This window comes from Musca domestica, unplaced genomic scaffold (genome assembly GCF_030504385.1).
Source record: "Musca domestica strain aabys unplaced genomic scaffold, Musca_domestica.polishedcontigs.V.1.1 2, whole genome shotgun sequence".
NCBI classification, from domain to species: domain Eukaryota; kingdom Metazoa; phylum Arthropoda; class Insecta; order Diptera; family Muscidae; genus Musca; species Musca domestica.
The window spans coordinates 16,111,932-16,131,114 of NW_026712249.1; the positions used below are offsets into that span (position 1 = coordinate 16,111,932).

The 19,183-nt window shown below is 43.3% G+C and overlaps 4 protein-coding genes and 1 pseudogene across 7 annotated transcripts in view; 2 read left to right on the top strand and 3 right to left on the bottom strand.

The window, feature by feature from the left end:
* The window catches only part of LOC101888089 (carboxypeptidase D), a 111,711-nt gene that overhangs the window by 31,824 nt on the left and 60,704 nt on the right, over positions 1 to 19,183 (bottom strand). The window lies entirely within an intron of this gene.
* LOC101893892 (serine protease SP24D) lies at positions 1,371 to 2,268 on the bottom strand. The gene is made up of 2 exons (XM_005191624.4): positions 2,003 to 2,268; positions 1,371 to 1,942 (listed from the first exon to the last, which is right to left on the bottom strand). The coding sequence occupies exons 1-2, from the start codon at positions 2,233 to 2,235 to the stop codon at positions 1,417 to 1,419; spliced, it is 759 nt and encodes a 252-aa protein (XP_005191681.2). The 5' UTR covers positions 2,236 to 2,268; the 3' UTR covers positions 1,371 to 1,416.
* LOC101901662 (serine protease SP24D-like) lies at positions 5,166 to 9,199 on the bottom strand (annotated as a pseudogene).
* On the top strand, positions 9,886 to 10,806 carry LOC131802203 (chymotrypsin-1). The gene is made up of 2 exons (XM_059121882.1): positions 9,886 to 10,137; positions 10,198 to 10,806. The coding sequence occupies exons 1-2, from the start codon at positions 9,896 to 9,898 to the stop codon at positions 10,721 to 10,723; spliced, it is 768 nt and encodes a 255-aa protein (XP_058977865.1). The 5' UTR covers positions 9,886 to 9,895; the 3' UTR covers positions 10,724 to 10,806.
* On the top strand, positions 14,754 to 15,848 carry LOC105262491 (serine protease SP24D). The gene is made up of 2 exons (XM_011297653.3): positions 14,754 to 15,176; positions 15,252 to 15,848. Exons 1-2 carry the CDS (start codon positions 14,938 to 14,940, stop codon positions 15,778 to 15,780), a joined length of 768 nt encoding a protein of 255 aa, XP_011295955.2. The 5' UTR covers positions 14,754 to 14,937; the 3' UTR covers positions 15,781 to 15,848.

The window sequence follows — 19,183 nt, forward strand, 5'->3', positions numbered from 1 at the left end:
CTGAAGGCCGAGGAGTCTCTATAGACGAGCTACAGCCCGATGAGTCTCTATAGACGAGCTAAAGCCCAAGGGGTCTCTATAGACAAGCTAAAGGTCTAGGAGTCTCTATAGACGAGGTGTAGTCTCTATAGACGAGGAGTAGTCTCTTAAGACGAGGAGGAGTCTCTATAGATGAGCTAAAGGCCAAGGGGTCTCTATAGACAAGCTAAAGGTCTATAGTCTCTATAGACGAGGAAGAGTCTCTATAGACGAGGAGGAGTCTCTATAGACGAGGGGGAGTCTCTATAGACGAGGAGGAGTCTCTATAGACGAGGAGGAGTCTCTATAGACCAGGAGGAGTCTCTATAGACGAGGAGGAGTCTCTATAGACGAGGAGGAGTCTCTATAGACGAGGAGGAGTCTCTATAGACGAGGAGGAGTCTCTATAGACGAGGAGGAGTCTCTATAGACGAGGAGGAGTCTCTATAGACGAGGAGGAGTCTCTATAGACGAGGAGGAGTCTCTATAGACGAGGAGGAGTCTCTATAGACGAGGAGGAGTCTCTATAGACGAGGAGGAGTCTCTATAGACGAGGAGGAGTCTCTATAGACGAGGAGGAGTCTCTATAGACGAGGAGGAGTCTCTATAGACGAGGAGGAGTCTCTATAGACGAGGAGGAGTCTCTATAGACGAGGAGGAGTCTCTATAGACGCGCTAATGGCCAAGGAGTCTCTTTAGATGACCAGAAGCAACCTGAAGCGAGTCTCTATAGACGGCCTGAGGTGAGTTTCTATAGACGACCTGAGGTGAGTCTCTATAGACGACCTGAGGTGAGTCTCTATAGACGACCTGAGGTGAGTCTCTATAGACGACCTGAGGTGAGTCTCTATAGACGACCTGAGGTGAGTCTCTATAGACGACCTGAGGTGAGTCTCTATAGACGACCTGAGGTGAGTCTCTATAGACGACCTGAGGTGAGTCTCTATAGACGACCTGAGGTGAGTCTCTATAGACGACCTGAGGTGAGTCTCAATTGACGACCTGAGGCGAGTCTCTATAGATGACCCGAAGCACATCTATATCGCCGACCTAAAGCTCGTCTATAGCGACTCGGCTTTTAGCTCGTCTATAGCGACGACCTCAAGCTTGTCCATAGCGACGACCTGAAGCTCGTCAATAGCGACACCTGAAGTTCATCAATGGCGGCGACCTGAAACTCGTCTAAAGCGACGACCTGAAGCTCATCTATATCGACAACCTGAACCTCGACTCTATACAGTGAGTTTCTATTAAAGACCCGAAAGCGGTCATAACTCGTCTCAGGAGTCTGTTTTAAGTTGGCCTCCATTGATGCTACCCTCAACAATTATTTCTAAATCAAACCAAATACCTAAATTTTTGTTATTTGATTTGAATTTTCAAAACCAGAACATTTATTTAAGGAGTCATATTTTCCAAAATCCATTCCTTGTGATGAGCCACCTTGGCATAACCATCAGGATTGCTGGAACCACAACCGTCCACAACAAAACCGGCAACACCAACCAGCTTACCATTATAGGTGGCTGGACCGCCGGAATCACCATTGCAAGCACCATTATTGGCAGGATGAGCCAAGCAGATAAGGCTGTCATAGCCCATTCCTATGGCCGTGCCACACTCATCTGTTGTCAAAGCCTTAACGGTGTTCCATTGCAGGCGTTGTGGAATCGGACCGCCGGTATACAAACGACCCCAACCGGAAATAATGACTTCAGAGCCTGTTGGTACCTCTTCATCGGCCATTTCGATGGGTTTGATGTAATCGGTGAATGTCAATGGAGTTTCCAGTTCCAGGAGGGCAACATCATTGAGGAAATTACCATAGGTCTTGTTGACAATGATACGCTTCAGTTTGAGCAACAAACCTCCAACCATGCGCTGAATGCTGCCAACACGTACTTGGAAATATTGGGGAGGGAAGCTACAGAGATGGAAATATTAATTTTCTCCAAAATTTCAATTTCGGATAATTCGAACTTACGGTTCAACGCCGTTGCCAACAACAACACAATGGGCAGCGGTCAAAATAAATCTGTCGCTAATAATGGAGCCACCACAGGTGTGAGAGCCATCTTCACGTTGCAGCGAAACCTGATGAGGGAATTGACCCACCTCAGCGTCAGTGCCACCAACAATGCGACTGTCAGGATTGGGCAGAGCACTGACGGCACCAACAGCCAACAAAAGACCCACGACAACAAAGAACCTCAACATATCTCCAGCAATTTTAGAAAAATACTAAAAGTATTCCCATAACTTCTTGTGGTTTTATATGTCCGATACGAAGAAGTGAAATCGATTCGGATCAATGCTGTCTCATAGATTGATATATAGAGACGAACTTTTCCAACAACAAATGACAATCTTATCTGAGGGGATGGGGAAAATTATTTTCAGATTGAGAACTGATTTAAAGTTGATAGCAAAAAAAAAACATAAAAACAGAAGATAATTTATTGTCCGCAGGTAGTATCTGCTTTTGAGTGGCGATTCTGTCGCCAATTTTTTTGTTTCGGGATTTTCTAATCGTTATTGTTATTTCCGAACAGTATTTTGCTAATATTTTATATATGTATGGCTAAGTCAATGGAAGGCTCATGGAAGACCTTCTCGTACTCGGTCTTCAGATCGACTATAGAAACTCGGCCTTCAGCTCGTCTATAGAGATTCGTTCTTCAGGTAGTCTATGGAGACTCGACCATCAGGTCGTCTATAGAGACTCCTCGGCCGGCCTTCAGGTCGTCTATAGAGACTGGTCTATAGAGACTAAGCCTTCAGCTGGTCTATAGAGACTCGGCCTTCAGCTGGTCTATAGAGACTCGGCCTTCAGCTGGTCTATAGAGACTCGGCCTTCAGCTGGTCTATAGAGACTAGGCTTTCAGCTGGTCTATAGAGACTCGGCGGCCTTCAGCTGGTCTATAGAGACTCGGCGGCCTTCAGCTGATCGATAGAGACTCGGCGGCCTTCAGCTGGTCTATAGAGATTCCGGCCTTCAGCTGGTCTATAGAGATTCCGGCCTTCAGCTGGTCTATAGAGACTCGACCTTCAGCTGGCCTATAGAGACTCGGCCTTCAGCTCGTCTATAGAGACTCGGCCTTTAGCTCGTCTATAGGGACTCGGCCTTCAGCTCGTCTATAGAGACTCGGAATTCAGGTCGACTATAGAGACTCGGCCTTTAGGTCGTCTATGGAGACTCTAAAGAGACTCGGCCTTCAGCTGGTCTATAGAGACTCGGCCTTCAGCTCGTCTATAGACACCCGGCCTTCAACTCGTCTTTAGAGACCCGGCCTTCAGCTGGTCTATAGAGACTCGGCCTTCAGCTCGTCTATAGAGACTCGGCCTTCAGCTGGTCTATAGAGACTCGGCCTTCAGCTGGTCTATAGAGACTCGGCCTTCAGCTGGTCTATAGAGACTAGGCTTTCAGCTGGTCTATAGAGACTCGGCGGCCTTCAGCTGGTCTATAGAGACTCGGCGGCCTTCAGCTGATCGATAGAGACTCGGCGGCCTTCAGCTGGTCTATAGAGATTCCGGCCTTCAGCTGGTCTATAGAGACTCGGCCTTCAGCTGGTCTATAGAGACTCGGCGGCCTTCAGCTGGTCTATAGAGACTCGGCGGCCTTCAGCTGATCGATAGAGACTCGGCGGCCTTCAGCTGGTCTATAGAGATTCCGGCCTTCAGCTGGTCTATAGAGACTCGGCCTTCAGCTGGTCTATAGAGACTCGGCCTTCAGCTGGTCTATAGAGACTCGGCCTTCAGCTGGTCTATAGAGACTCGGCCTTCAGCTGGTCTATGAAGAGACTAGGCTTTCAGCTGGTCTATAGAGACTCGGCGGCCTTCAGCTGGTCTATAGAGACTCGGCGGCCTTCAGCTGATCGATAGAGACTCGGCGGCCTTCAGCTGGTCTATAGAGATTCCGGCCTTCAGCTGGTCTATAGAGACTCGGCCTTCAGCTGGTCTATAGAGACTCGGCGGCCTTCAGCTGGTCTATAGAGACTCGGCGGCCTTCAGCTGATCGATAGAGACTCGGCGGCCTTCAGCTGGTCTATAGAGATTCCGGCCTTCAGCTGGTCTATAGAGATTCCGGCCTTCAGCTGGTCTATAGAGACTCGACCTTCAGCTGGCCTATAGAGACTCGGCCTTCAGCTCGTCTATAGAGACTCGGCCTTTAGCTCGTCTATAGGGACTCGGCCTTCAGCTCGTCTATAGAGACTCGGAATTCAGGTCGACTATAGAGACTCGGCCTTTAGGTCGTCTATGGAGACTCTAAAGAGACTCGGCCTTCAGCTGGTCTATAGAGACTCGGCCTTCAGCTCGTCTATAGAGACCCGGCCTTCAACTCGTCTTTAGAGACCCGGCCTTCAGCACGTCTATAGAGACCCGACCTTCAGCTGGTCTATATAGACTCGGCCTTCAGCTCGTCTATAGAGACTCGACCTTCAGCTGGCCTATAGAGACTCGGCCTTCAGCTCGTCTATAGAGACTCGGCCTTTAGCTCGTCTATAGGGACTCGGCCTTCAGCTCGTCTATAGAGACTCGGAATTCAGGTCGACTATAGAGACTCGGCCTTTAGGTCGTCTATGGAGACTCTAAAGAGACTCGGCCTTCAGCTGGTCTATAGAGACTCGGCCTTCAGCTCGTCTATAGACACCCGGCCTTCAACTCGTCTTTAGAGACCCGGCCTTCAGCTGGTCTATAGAGACTCGGCCTTCAGCTCGTCTATAGAGACTCGGCCTTCAGCTGGTCTATAGAGACTCGGCCTTCAGCACGTCTATAAAGACTCGGCCTTCAGCTCGTCTATAGAGACTCGGCCTTCAGCTGGTCTATAGAGACTTCGCCGGCCTTCAGCTGGTCTATAGAGACTTCGCCGGCCTTCAGCTGGTCTATAGAGATTTTGCCAGCCTTCAGCTCGTCTATAGAGACTCGGCCTTCAGCTCGTCTATAGAGACTCGGTCTTCAGCTCGTCTATAGAGACTCGGCCTTCAGCTCGTCTATAGAGACTCGGCCTTCAGCTGGTCTGTAGAGACCCACCTCAGCTCGTCTATAGAGACTCATCCCAGCTCATCTATAGAGACCCACCACAGCTCGTCTATAGAGACTCACCTCAGCTCATCTATAGAGACACACCTCACTTCGTCTATGGAGACTCTTATTAAGGTTTCAGTTAGGTCGTCTGTGAATATTTCTCATTCAAACCAAACCACCCAATAAAATATTGGAACCGAGTTTAATTTCAAAATACAAAAACAAAACATTTATTCGTATGGGGTCATATTTTCCACAATCCAATCCTTGTGGTGGGCAACCTTGGCATAACCATCAGGATTGCTGGAACCACAACCGCCAACCACAAAAACCGGCAACACCAACCAATTTGCCGTTGTAGGTGGCAGGACCGCCCGAGTCACCATTGCAGGCACCATTGTTGGCAGGATGAGCCAAGCAGATAAGACTGTCATAGCCCCAGTTAATGGCTGTGCCACACTCTTCTGTTGTCAAAGCCTTGACGGTGTTCCACTGCAGACGTTGTGGAATTGGACCGCCAGTATACAAACGACCCCAGCCGGAAATTATGACATCAGAACCCGTGGGTACATCTTCATCGGCCATTTCGATGGGTTTGATGTAATCGGTAAATGTCAAGGGTGTTTCCAGTTCCAGGAGGGCAACATCATTGAGGAAATTGCCATAGGTCTTGTTGACAATGATGCGCTTCAGTTTGAGCAACTAACCGCCAACCAATGCGTGAATGCTGCCAACACGTACTTGGAAATATTGGGGAGGGTAACTAAAGAGACGAGGGAAGTAGGGGGGCAGATTAGTTTTTTCCTACGCTTCTTTGGCGTGTAAATCCAACTTACGGTTCAACTCCGTTGCCAACAACAACACAATGGGCAGCGGTCAAAATGTATTTCTCACTGATAATGGAACCACCACAGGTGTGGGAGCCATCTGACGACACCAACAGCCAACAAAAGACCCACGACAACGACGAACCTCAACATGTCTCCAGCTATTTTAGAAAAATACTGATCGACTTCCCATGACCCTCTTAGGTTTTTATATGAACGATATGAGGTAATGAAATCGTGGTTGGATCAATGATGTCTTACAGATTGATATATAGTATCGATTTTCCGAAATAAAAAAATAGAATCTTATCTTGGGCGCCGAAAATAGTTTATACATTGGGAACTGATTTCAAATTGATAATAAAAATCAGGAGATAATTTATTATCTATTGGCATTATCTCACATTGGCTGGTCAATAGAGAAGATCACCTACTATAAAGATAACCTTTTTCTGGCCGTATTGTTTATAGTCAGTCTATAGATACCACCTTCGGGCAGTCTATAGAAACCGCCTTCAGGCCGTCTATAGAAACCGCCTTCAAGTCGTCTATAGAAACCGCTTCAGGTCGTCTATAGAAACCGCTTCAGGCCGTCTATAGAGACTGCCTTCAGGCCATCTATAGAGACCGCCTTCAGGCCATATATAGAGACCGCCTTCAGGCCGTCTATACAGACTACCTTCAGGCGGTCTATAGAGACTGCCTTCAGGCGGTCTATAGAGACTGCCTTCAGGCGGTCTATAGAGACTGCCTTCAGGCGGTCTATAGAGACTGCCTTCAGGCGGTCTATAGAGACTGCCTTCAGGCGGTCTATAGAGACTGCCTTCAGGCGGTCTATAGAGACTGCCTTCAGGCCGTCTTTAGAGACTGCCTTCAGGCCGTCTATAGAGACTGCCTTCAGGTTGTCTATAGAGACGGCCTGAAGGCTGTCTATAGAGACTGCCTTCAGGCTGTCTATAGAGACTGCCTTCAGGCCGTCTATGGAGACCGCCTTCAGGCTGTCTATGGAGACCGCCTTCAGGCTGTCTATGGAGACCGCCTTCAGGCTGTCTATGGAGACCGCCTTCAGGCTGTCTATGGAGACCGCCTTCAGACTGTCTATGGAGACCGCCTTTGGGCTGTCTATGGAGACCGCCTTCAGGCCGTCTATGGAGACCGCTTTCAGCTCGTCTATTGAGACTCCCTGCTCGGCAGCACGTCTATTGAGACTCCCTGCTCGGCAGCTCGCCTATTGCGACTCCCTGCTCGGCAGCTCATCTATGGAGACTCCCTGCTTGGCAGCTCATCTATGGAGACTCCCTGCTCGGCAGCTCATCTATTGAGACACCCTGCTCGGCAGCTCGTCTATTGAGACTCCCTGCTCGGCAGCTCGCCTATTGCGACTCCCTGCTCGGCAGCTCATCTATGGAGACTCCCTGCTTGGCAGCTCATCTATGGAGTCTCCTTGCTCGGCAGCTCATCTATGGAGACTCCCTGCTCGGCAGCTCGTCTATTGAGACTCCCTGCTCGACAGCTCATCTATTGAGACTACCTGCTCGACAGCTCATCTATGGAGACTCCCTGCTTGGCAGCTCATCTATGGAGACTCCCTGCTCGACAGCTCATCTATTGAGACTCCCTGCTCGACAGCTCATCTATTGAGACTCCCTGTCCATTTACTCATTTATGGGCTCTCTTTAACTCGCCTGTAGAGCATTTTTTGGAAACTCCCTCTCTTATAACTATTAAATCATAATTTGCCGTAAAATCATCGAAAACATTTCCGATTAGATACCTTAACTTCGAATCTCCAACAAAAACTGATTATCTTAAGCTGTTTTTAGATTCTTGCTAAATAAAGTCAAATGTTGAAATTTAATAAATTATTGAGGAAATGTACTGAATATAGCTCGCCATAAATTTCAGCTACTATCTTCGCAGCGAAAACAAGGTAGCTTTTCATGAAACATTGCCATAGGTGTTGGCTCGGTTGCGTTATCTGGTTGGCCATAAATGTTGCCTGGAAAGCTCTCTATTCTTTAATAAGGCCTCAGTTGGCAGCCTCTGAGTTGGCCTATGAATTCGTCCTTTCTGTTAGACTAAGTATACCCCCTCCTGTGCTTCGAAATGTCTCCCTTTTGGGAGCCCACATATTAATAGTCTCTTTTTGTCATCAATAAATACTCATTTTAAACTTGATTTCTAGCCCCCATTTTACTCCTGGACAATGGGCCTATTTTTAAGCCTTGAAGCCATTTTAGGACTCCCTCTTCCTACATCAATAAATTTTGCTCCCACTCGAAAACGAGTAAAATAGGCTCACTCATTTTCGAGCAACTTCGAAAAATTTATGAAAATTTGTTTGGTTTTTTCTGCTCCCAGGAGCGCTCGAATCGGAGGGTGTTTTCCTCTTTGTACAAATTTTAGCGAGTTTTTTCGGAGGCTTGTTCCCTAGTGCTGGGTATCTAAGAGAACCATTTTGCAGCCTCTCTTCAGGGCCTCTCTACGAAATATTCATGTTGGAGTGCACTCGCTCGAATTAGAGAGAGATTCAAACTTTGTACAAATTCGAGCGATTTTTTTCGGAGGCTTGCTCCCTAATGTTGGGTCTCTCAGAGAATCCCTGTACAGCTCGTATATACACCTATCTTCTAGGCACATATAACTACTCTATCGAAGCCTCTCCACTAAAAATTTGTTTTGGAGCGCACTCGCTCGAATTCGAGAGATATTCACTGTTTGTACAAATTCGAGCAATTTTTTCTGAGGCCTGCTCCCTAATGTTAGGTCTCTAAGAGAAACCCTGTACAGCTCGGCTATACCCCTCTCTTCTGGGCATATATAACGACTCGTTCCAAGCCTTTTTAATAAAAATTCATTTTGGAGCGCACTCGCTCGAATTCGAGAGAGATCCGCTCTTTGTACAAATTCGAGCGAGTTTCTCGGAGTCCTGCTCCCTAGTGGTCGGCCTCTAAGAGAACTTCTGTATAGTTAGCATATACCCCTCTCTTCTTGGACTATATAAAACTACTCTTTCGGAGTCTCTCTACTACAAAATCATTTTGGAGCGCACTCGCTCGAATTCGAGAGAAATTCACTGTTTGTACAAATTCGAGCTAGTTTTTCAGAGGCCTCTCTAGTGTTGGGTCTCCAAAAGAATTCCTCTACAGCTTGTCTATAGCCCTCTCTTCTGGGCATATATAACGACTCCTCCGAAGCGTCTCTACAAAAAATTCATTTTGGAGCGCACTCGCTCGTATTCGAGAGAGATTTACTCTTTGAACAAATTCGAGCGAGTTTCTCGGAGACCTACTTCCTAGTGTTGCATCTCTAAGAGAACCCCTGTACATGTCGGCTATATCCCTATCTTTTGGGTATATATAACTACTATTTCAAAGCCTCTCTATTAAAAATTGTTTTTTAAGCGCACTCGGTCGAATTCGAGAGAGATTCACACGTTGTACAAATTTGAGCGAGTTTCTCGGAGGAATACTTCCTAGTGTTGGGTCTCTTCAGGGCATATTTAATTAATTTTTCGAAGTCTGTCTACAAAAAATTCATTTTGGAGCGTACTCGTTCGAGTTCGGTAGAGATTCGCTCTACAAAAAATCATTTTGGAGCACGCTCGCTCGATTTCGAGAGAGATTCTCTCTCTTCTGGGCATATGTAACGAAGCCTCGCTTCTACAACTTCATTTTGGTCATCTAGAAGACTCTCTCGCGGTACCGATTAAGACCCCTTTTCAACGAACCCAATGCTAAGTATTAGACCCCATTTTTGTTATGGACCTACTGTCTTTTACAACCATCTCTCCCATCCACCCCTGACAAAAACGCATTATTTTGATAAGCTGCTGCTGCGGGAATGGTGTTTTTAGGCTGCCTATCAACGTTTGGCAATGGACACAGCGAACGTTATCTGGCGATTCGCTTTAATCGCCCTGCTTTGGAAATTTTTTCGATTAGATCAATTATTTGCCATTTATGGGCCAATACAAGCGACATGCCACTTCTGGGCCAATATAAATTAGCTCCAACATAGTTAGTATGATTTTTAGCGTCATGGCAGGCAAACGTTTAATCTCTTTCGCTTTGGTCGGCATTTTGATCGCCGTTGTCTCGGCTGGTCCCACTTCGCGGATTTTGGGTGGCACTGATGCCGAAACTAATCAATATCCGTATGTGGTCTCGGTGCGTGTCAATAATGCCCATGTCTGTACCGGTACTTTGATTTCGAATAGAGCAGCTGTGATTGCTGCAAGCTGTGTTACCAAGGCTGGATCCACTCCGTAAGTGCAGAAGAAAATTGGGAAAGAAGGAAATCTTTTACATTTCTTATCTACTTTTAGCATTGAGGCCGACACCGTCTCGCTCCGTGTGGGCAGCATTAACCAGTATGCCGGTGGTAAAATTGTCTCCGTCAGCTCCATTGTCATTCATCCCTCCAGTGGCAACTTCTTGCACAACATTGCCTGTGTCTTCCTGGCCGAACCTTTGGAATTCAACGAAAAAGTCAACAGCATTGCCTTGGCCGATGTCGATGATGTGGTCGATGAGGGTGCCCCTGTTAAAGTAACCGGTTGGGGTCTCCAACACGATGGCGCCTCTCCCTATAAACTCCAACAAGTCACCATGTCCGTCTTGAGTGCTGCCGAATGTGAACTCCAAGCCGGCTATGGCTATGATTCGGTGATTTGCTTGCAACACGATGCCGGTAATGGTGTCTGTCGCGGTGATGAAGGTGCCGGTGTTGTCAGTGGCAATCGTTTGGTGGCCGTCGTCAGTTTTGCCTTCGGCAGCTGTGGTACCAAATATCCCGATGTATCCACTAAGATTTCTTACTACCGCGAATGGCTCGATAGCCTTTTGGCCTAATCTGTGTGTGTTGGTGAATTTTATTAGCCCTCCATAATAAAAACAAATCGAACAAATGTCATATAAACTTTGGCGATAACTGAGAGAGCGTGTGAGTGAGTGTTTACTGTTATGAAATTGAGGTTATGTTTTTTTATGGCTAGCGGGTTGTAAAGATTGTCGATATCAGTAGACATTGGGATTTTTGAAGTGGTCAATAATTAGGGTCATTTATGGGTATTATTGCTTGGGTTTTATGAAGGGCTAAGACCAAAAAAAATAATCTGTTGGCATTTTAAACCAAGTACATTGGAACTGAAATAAGTGGGAAGATAACAGAACGAAGAACTCTAGAAGTTACGCCTTCAAAAGAACGAACAAATGCAAAAAGGTTTCGGAATACAAAAGCTTACTTCCTGTTAATCTTCAGGACCCAGAAGGCCTTCAATGGCCAGTGGAATTGAAGAAGTTTTTTTATACCCTCAGCCATATGGCTAGAGAGGGTATATATCGTTTGATACGGCCAAAACTTGCCTCATCGAAATATCGGTTTTAGACCCAAGATCTCTTTGGACCAAATCTGTTTCAGGATATTTGTAGTCGATCTAGTGCCTCATCGAAATAACGATTTTAGATTATAGCATTCTTTGAACCAAATCCGTTTCAGGACATTTGATGTCAATCTAGCGATGTCGGTCCGTCTGTCTGGCTGGCTAGTGCGCAAGAGAACTCTCTATGGAAGTATTCGATTTGGTCCAAACTTGGTACATTGTAATATTATTGTCAAACTAAGATCGAGTTCGGAGATGGGCATTGTCGGTCCACTCCTTCTGGTACCCACCCTGCCCTCTAAAAAAGGTCGAAATTTTCAGAAAAAGATAATTTTCCTGCACAGAAATATAAAGGATAATCCGATTTTGCTTCAACTTTGCAAATCCAAGTATTTGCGTCAATACTAGGTCAGGTGCGAAAATGGACAATATCGGTGCACTCCTTCAAGTACCTCCCCCATAAAGGGTTAACATTTCTAATAATTATAATTTATAAAACGTGATGTAAGTGTCCGATTGTCTTCAAATTTCCCACATCCCCTTATTTCTACTAACACATAATCTGCTAAGAAGATGGAATATATCGGTCCACTCCTTCCGGTACCTCCCACACAAAAGTTCGAAATTTCCGAAAAATATATTTTCTGCATAGAAAGAGGAAAGATAATCCGATTTTGCTCCAACTTTGCAAATCCAAATATTCGCGTCAATGCTAGGTCAGGTGCGAAAATGGACAATATCAGTGAACTCCCTCAATTAGCTCCCCCACAAAAGGTTAAAATTTCTAAAAATCTAAAAACTTATAAAATGTGATGTAAGTTATCGATTATCGTCAAATTACACACATCACAATATTTTTACTAACCTAAGGTCTGGTGTGAAGGTGGAATATATCGGTACACTCCTTCGGGTACCTCCCCCACAACCGGTCAAAATTTTGAATAATCATAAATTCTTATAAAATGTGATGTAAGATATCCGATTGTCATCAAATTACACACATCACAATATTTTTATCGTCAAATTACACACATCACAATATTTTTACTAACCTAAGGTCTGGTGAGAATATTCCATTTTCTCGGTCCACTCCTTCTGGTACCTCCCCCACAAAAGTTCGAAATTTTCGAAAAATATATATTTCCTGCATAGAAAGAGGAAAGATAATCCGATTTTGCTCCAACTTTACAAATCCTAATATTTGCATCTGTGCTAGGTCAGGTGCGAAAATGGACAATATCGGTGCACTCCTTCAAATACCGCCCCCACAAGGGGTCAACATTTTGAATAATCATAAAGTCTTATAAAATGTGATGTAATATATCCGATTGTTTTCAAATTACACAGAACACGATATTTTTATTAACCCAAGGTCTGGTGTGAAGATGGAATATATCGGTCCACTCCTTCCGGTACCTCCCACACAAGGGGTCAAAATTTTGAATAATTATAACCCTTATAAAATGTGATGTGAGATATCCGATTGTCTTGAAATTTCAGACATCCCAATAATTTTATTAACCCAAGGTTTGGTGCGAAGATAGAATATATCGATCCACCCCTTCCGGTACCTCCCACAAAAAAGTTCGACATTTTCAAAAAATATATTTTCTGCGTAGAAAGTGGAAAGATAATCCGATTTTGCTCCAACTTTGCAAATCCAAATATTTACGTCAATGCTAGATCAGGTGCGAAAATGGACAATATCGGCACATTTCTTCAAGTACCTCCCCCACAAAGGGTTAATATTTTAAATAATTATAACTCTTATAAAATGTGATGTAAGATATCCTATTGTCTTCAAATTTCCCACATCCACTTATTTCTACTAACAGAAAATCTGCTAAGAAGATGGAATATATCGGTCCACTCCTTCCGGTACCTCCCACACAAAAGTTCGAAATTTTCAAAAAAAAATATTTTCTGCACAGAAAGAGAAGGTATAATCCGATTTTGCTCCAACTTTGCAAATCTTAATATTTCCCTCAGTGCTACAGCAGATGCGAAAATGGGCAATATCGGTGCACTCCTTCAAATACCGCCCCCACAAGGGGTCAAAATTTTGAATAATCATAAAGTCTTACAAAATGTGATGTAATATATCCGATTGTTTTCAAATTACACAGAACACAATACTTTTATTAACCCAAGTGAAGATGGAATGTATCGGTCCACTCCTTCTGGTACCTCCCCCACAAAATGTCAACATTTTGAATATCCATGTAGCTCATAAAAGGCGAAATAAACATCCGATTCCATTCAGACTTGGCACATATCGATATTTCTATCATCACTAGAACTGTCATAAAAATGATAGAGATCGGACATTTCCTTCTAGTACCTCCCTCACAAAGGGTCAAAAGTTTCGAATAACCAACATGATTATAAAATCCGAAATAAGCATCCGATTCTCTTCATATTTCTCACAACCCATTATTTCTACTAAAACAAGATCAGCTGTGAAGATAGAATATATCGGTCCACTCCTTGTGGTACCCACCCCCCACAAAGGATCAAAATTTTTGAATATTCATGAAGCTCGTAAAACGCGAAATTTATATCCGATTCCAGTCAGACTTGGAAAGTGGTGAACTGCCGAATTTGGTTTATCCGATGAGGAAAAAATTCGTTCTCCAGCCAGTACTTGCCAAAAAGGTCAGCTGAAAATGTGCACCTTCGGTTGTCCAACAGAACTCAAGCGCCGACCTTTTTGTGGACCGACATAACAGCCGATGGTCGCTCTCCGCTCGTATTAATCGACCATGGCATCAGAATAAATGTCGAATATGATCGCGAAAATATTCTGGAGGGTGTATTGAAGCCTTTGGTACGCAAACATTTTGGCCGCAGATCTTGGACATTCGAAGAGGACTCAGCAGCGCCCCCCCAAGAATGGTTACAAAATGAGGTTCCTCGCTTAATTTCCAGTGCCCAATGGTCACCAAAATCTCCGGATACCAATTCGTTGGGCTTTTGTGTCTGGGGTAGTTTGAAAAGCAAGGTTGGCACTAAAACATACCAAGGTGTCGATCACCTCAAGCAAGCACTTCGCCGGGAATGGGCCAAAATACCTCAGAACAAAATTCGGGCAGCGTGCGATGGTTTCATTGGCCGTTTGAAGGCCATAATTCGTGCCAAAGGTGAACAATCCGAACAAATCTAAACTTATTCTAAAATTTGATGCATTTCCGATATTTTTTGCTTTCATTCAATAAAATTAAAAAAAAATGTAAAAATTATGGCCTTTGACTTTGTTCTCTCCCTAATACCAAACGTATGGCAATAATTTTCCAAACCTAAAATAAAACAATAAAATCTTACCCCCTGATAAAACCCCCATTTTCAGAATTTACACCTTGTAAAATCAGTCAGAAATGTTCAAATAATTAAATTTCATTCTCGGGAAAAACAAAAACTGGAATTTCATTGGCAACGCACGACAATCGATGAGAGATAAGATAAGATCAATAAAAAAAAAAAACATTTGAAGGCAGAATGAAATACAACTTCAAAATAGCAGCAGAAGCTATCAGTTCCCCACCTAATCTCACCCAAAACGTAACATAAAATATTGGCCAAAGCTTATCGCTCTCGCAGAGGTGATAAATTAGCACAGAGAACAACGTTATTTATTGGGAATAAATCGTTTTAAGCCACTATTCGGAAGCACTTTTCAGTTGTCACATGAAAGCAATGGCATCCGCACGTTTGACAATCGTTTTGATCGGTCTCTGGGCTTTTGGCAGCGCCGGTGTTTTGGGCCAGCCAACATCACGCATTTGGGGTGGTGAGGAATCGGGCAAGTCGGATTACCCCTATGTGGCCTCGGTACGTTTGGATGGTGGTCATATTTGTGGCGGTACCATTATTGGACCAAAATCCATTTTGACAGCCGCCCACTGTGCCGAGGAAAAAGGCAAGATGTAAGTACAAGAGAGGGAGAGAGAGAGAGAGGAACATTTTCCAACATTAAAAAAATAACTCCTCTATTCCCCCAGTGTCTCCCCCGATCGTTTGGTTGTGCGTGTTGGCAGCACCAATCAATTCTCGGGCGGTAAATTGGCCTATGTCTCAGCAGTCACTGTGAATCCCGACTATTCTGGTGTGAAAAACAATTTGGCCGTTCTCACTTTGGTAGATGCCCTGGAATGGACTGAACGCATACGCAGCATTGCCTTGGCCACATCGAATGAAGATTTGCCTGCCGCTGGCGCAAGTGTTGTTGTTGCCGGTTGGGGTAAACAATTGGAATCGGATTCTGCCTTCAAATTGAATTCCTACAAATTCAGCATGGCCAGCGAGGAAGTTTGCAAGAATGCTTACAGTGCCTTAGATGGCTCTGAATTTTGTTTGGATCATCCCCTCAAAGAGGGTAGCTGTTATGGCGATGCCGGCAATGGTGCTGTCTACAATAATAAATTGGTGGGTGTCAGCAATTTCGTTGTTGGTGCCTGTGGTTCCCGCTACCCTGATGTCTTCACCAATGTTGCCCAATATGCCACCTGGATTCAATCTGTTGTAGTTTAGGTTTTTCTTTCTCTGGAGTTGTGGAATTTCTAATAAATCAATTACGAATTAATACTGAATTGATTAAATTGTGTTTTGGTATTTATTGAAATTTCCAGGTTTGCTGTCAAGTTTTATTATGGCTTTCTTTTTGGAGGTGGCAGAGTGATTCACCGTCGATATTGTTTTTTTCCGATTGAGGGGATTTTTTAATTATCTATTATTTGTCTGTTGGAAAACAAAGAAAACAATTTTGAAGATTATATTTTTTTCAAACGAATTTAAGAAAGAAACGCCTTTGTTTAAGGCAATCCAAGCGAAAGAGAAAAAACGAGCGAACATCGTATTATCAAACATAACTCCCCTCAGGGGGAAGATCTGGAAGATCCATCTGGGGCATTTTTCTATAAACACGACTGCAGTTGGTCTATAGAGACGGTCTTATAGTCGTCTGTAAAGAGAGCCTGTGGCTCGTCCAATTTCATAGTCCATAGAGATCCCCTTCTAATCGTCCACAAAGGCCTCTTTCGGTTCGTCTAAAACGGCTCAACTTGTATGTAGTGATTTACTTCCGCTTCTCTGCAGAGACTCTCTTTCGATATCTATTTGTATAAAAACAAATACTAAAAACTCACAAAATACTTTTAAAAAAATCTACAAAAACTCCTGAAAAGACTCAAAAAAATCCTTAAAAACTCATAATTGGTCCTTGAAAAATTCTTTAGACAACTCAATTTTTTTTTGAAGGAATTGAGAATATTTACTATTGGTGTTTGAAAAGCTTCACCAAATTTCATAAAAATTCAGTAAAGGCCCTGAAAAAAAAATTCCAGATTTCATAAAAAATCACGAAAGTTTTTTTAAATTATTCTTTAAAATATACAGGGTGAGATAAAAAAAACGGCGACAAAGTCAAACACCACAATTTTTCCTTTTTTTTTTAATTTTATTGAATGAAAGCAAAAAATGTCGGAAATAGCATTAAATTTCAAAATAATTTTAGATTTGTTCGAATTGGTCACCTTTGGTACGAATTATGGCCTTCAAACGGCCAATAAAACCGTCACACACCGCCCGAATGTTGATCTACGGTATTTTGGCCCATTCCCGACGAAGCGCTTACTTGAAGTGATCGACACTTTGGTATTTTTAGTGCCAACCTTGCTTTCCAAAATACTCCACACACAATAGTCCAACGGATTGGTATCAGGAGATTTTGGTAGCCATTTTGCGCTGGAAATGAAGCGAGTAACCTCATTTTGTAACCATTCTTGGATGGCGCGTTCTGAGTGCGATGGTGCTGAGTCCGGTTGGAATGCGGTCTACGGCCAAAATGTTTGCCTGCTCAAGGCTTTAATACAACCTCCAGAATATTTTCGCGATAATATTCGGCGTTTATTCTGATGCCACGGTCGATTAATACGAACAGGGGAGAGCGACCATTGGCTGTTATGGCGGCCCACACCATCACCGTGGTCGACGCTTGAGTTCTGGTAGCCAATCGAACGTGCACATTTTCAGCTGACCTTTTCGGCAAGTACACACGATCATTTTGTTTGTTTACCAACTGCTGGACAACGAATGTTTTCTCATCGGCGACGCAGAAAACCAAATTCGACAGTTCGCCACATTCGGCCAAGCGAAGCAACTCTTTAGCTCTTTTTAGTCTATTTTCTTTCGGTTGCGGTATAAGTTCTTGTACTTTTTGGAATTTCAATGGCTTTACAATGGCTCATTGTTCAATATTCGCCGAATGGAATATTGCGATTTATTCAGCTCACGAGCCATTTTTCGGCCACTGCGATGCGGATTTCGATCGCCTTCGAATCGCTTCTTTCCTATTTGGATCATTTCTGCTGATGTTGCTGTTTTCTTCCATCCACTTCCTTGACGTCGGGCTACGCTACCAGTATCACGGTAACGAGCGTTGGAACGAGACATAAAAGATTTATTCACATAATGGTCTTAAAAAAAATTTTTGGATTGAACCTTCAAAAATTGTTTTTAATTTCGCGATTGGTCCTTGGAAGATCTCTTCAAAAATTCTTGAAAAAAATCATTGAAAAAATCGCGACATGTCCCTAAAAGTATGCCTAAAATAATACCTAAAAATGCATGTGAAAACCCACGAGTGGTGCTTGAAAATGGCTGTAAAAATCCACTATTGATCTTTGGAAAAAAATTTTAAAAATCGACAATTGGTCCTTAAAAACAATTTTTTTCTAAATCCATGAATGACACAAAAAAAATCCCTAAAATATCCACAATTTTTTATTCAAAGTCCTTTAATTTTTTTTTTTTTTAAATTGGCTCTTAAAAATATGTCTTAAAAAACAATCCTTGAAAAACTCCTTATATATCCAAGATTGATCCTCGAGTTTTCTGTTAAATAATCTCGTACGAATCTTGCAAAAGTTCTGGAGAAATATCCCTTAAAAAATATCCTCGATTAGTCGTTGAAAAAATCTCTAGAAAATCCCCGATCGCGATTGAAACAAGTAAAAAAGCAGCTAAGTTCGGCCGGGTTGAACTTTTAATACCCTCCACCATTTGGAGGGAACATGAAATAATTTCAAAAAAAAATTCCGAAAACTACAACTTAAATGAAAACTATTATTTGGAAACTATACGAAGACGAGGACCTGCTTTCGAATTTTTTTGTCATAGGCTGTAGTACCCATTACAAACTTCAAATAACAAATTCCGGTGAATAATGTCGCTAGAATCATCAAAAATATAGAATATCGGGATGTACCGTTATATGGGGGACATACGAAAACGTAAATCTACATGCGATTTTATTTTTGTCATAGGCTATAGTACCCATTACCAACTTTAAATTCGAAATTTGAAATAATTCCGGTAAATAATGTCGCTAAAATCATGAAAATACCGAATATCGGGAGGTACCGTTATATGGGGGCTATACGAAAACGTGCACCGACATGGCCTATTTACGAACTTAACCTGTCTACTAGTAAACTAAGCATGTATGCAAAATTTTAGCCTTCTATCCACAATTCGTTCGAAAGATGATTACCACAGATAGACGGACGGACAGCGCTAGATCATCTTAAAATTTTACGCTGATCCAAATATATATACTTTGTAGGGTCTATTATAAATATTTCGAGGAGTTACAAACGGAGTCACAAAATTAATATACCCTCCATAGAATGGTGGAGGGTATAAAAAGTACCATATTTGGACCAAGAGTGTTGGCCAAAACTTCAAAATCCTAGCTTCAGCCGTTACTTTATTAATTTTTTATACCCTCAGCCATATGGCTGAGAATGCAAAAATTTCCGTTTCAGGAGTCGGTCTAGCAATATCCGCCCGTCTATCTGTCTGGCTGGGTGGTATCCGATCCAAACTTGGTACACCGTTATATTATTGTCAAACTTAGATCGAGTTCGGATATGAG